The following is a 1,418-nucleotide window of genomic DNA, read 5'->3' on the forward strand; positions in this document are numbered from 1 at the left end:
ACGTTGGAACGCGCCTGCTTAGCAAAATACCAGCTTGCGGCTATAATTACGAAAGATGCACCGAGGTTCCTCTAATTTAAGCAACGGTTTCTGGCAGGCACATTGTAGGGGTGAGACAGCCACTGCTCAGCTCGCTGCCTGCAGCGCTGCCAGCACCTTCCTGCCCTCCTGCCTGCAGGCTGCCTGCGATGGGGTAACTGGCCAAACCCAGCCCTGATCTCAGCCCCTTCCTCTCCGGGCAAGTGTTTCCAACACAAATCAGGGCAGGAGGAGGTTTCCTGCTAGGATCAGGATCCCTTACCTGGGCAGAGCTGGGGGAGAAGCTGAGAACCCCCACAACGCTGATGCCAACAACTGCGAAAAACGAGGCAATGGACACGATGATCCAGAACGTCCTGGATGGAGCTGTGAAGTGTGCTGCAGCCCTCCTGTCCTGGGAGCCGAGGCAAAAGGAGGAGGGAAGAGGAGTCAAAGTTAACCCTTCATCTGGTTATTCGTCACCATAAAACGCACTTCCCGCTCACAACACAGATCCCTGTGCAAACTGCTGGGCTCTGAACGCAGAACTGCCCGAACATCATAGCAGCCCTGGAATAAGGTCACTGTTATCCGCCAGTGACGGAGTTTCAGATCCCAGTAAGCAGCGCTCCCACAGCCAAGCGCTTTCTTCTGCAGCCATGGAAGCATGCAAATGCTGCAAACCCGCTGAGGAAGGGCTGGAGCAGGAAGCTTTCCACAAACAGGGGCTGCTGCTGCACTTTAGCAGCAAATGAAATTATTTTGGTTTATAGGAGAAATCCCCAGAGAACCTTCAGCTGTCGAACCAGGCCCTGTGTGGATTGATGCTGCTCCCTTGCCCATCTGCCTGGTTGGTTGGGTTTTATTTTCTTGATAAGTTTTTCTTCATGCAGACCAAGCTGTTACTTGAAGCAAAAGAGCTTGGCAGTCATGTGGCATTTCTAGCGGCTCGATTAAAATCCACTTTAATTCTTATACTGAAACAATTACGTTTAACCTAACGGCACATGAAATAATTTTTTACAAAGCAGAAAGAATGTGCTTTCAATAATAGAGTTTCAACCACACTGAAAAAAATAATAATTGTCTGTTTTTCAACCTTCTGAAGCACATAGAGAAAAGCAAAAAATGCCCGTGGTTTGATTTGCTGCAAGTCTTAACAAAGTTAAAACCGCCCAAAGCCGAAAGCTCCTCAATTCAAACGCAACAGAGCCCAAGCCCTCCAGTAACGGGCAGGTTTTCAATAGCTAACGGAATTCCCTCGGGTAGGAAAGGTGCGAATAAAGAAATCCAGCAACTTCCATCCCTCAGCAGGCTGCAGTTCACATGTGCTCACGCATCCCGAGCGGCTTGGCAGCGTGCAAGCCGGGGCGCTTTGGCATCTCTAACCTGCCCCCCCC

General features: G+C 50.4%; 1 protein-coding gene across 1 annotated transcript in view; it reads right to left on the reverse strand.

The window, feature by feature from the left end:
• BRICD5 (BRICHOS domain containing 5) overlaps positions 1-1,418 on the reverse strand; it is a 7,534-nt gene that overhangs the window by 5,604 nt on the left and 512 nt on the right. The window contains exon 2 of the mRNA XM_035903550.1: positions 302-433. Coding sequence (XP_035759443.1) covers positions 302-433 — 132 coding nt within the window. The remainder of the gene's footprint in view (positions 1-301; positions 434-1,418) is intronic.

The sequence above is a fragment of the Egretta garzetta genome, unplaced genomic scaffold (genome assembly GCF_000687185.1).
Source record: "Egretta garzetta isolate BGI_Z169 unplaced genomic scaffold, ASM68718v1 scaffold71, whole genome shotgun sequence".
Classification (NCBI taxonomy): Eukaryota; Metazoa; Chordata; class Aves; order Pelecaniformes; family Ardeidae; genus Egretta; species Egretta garzetta.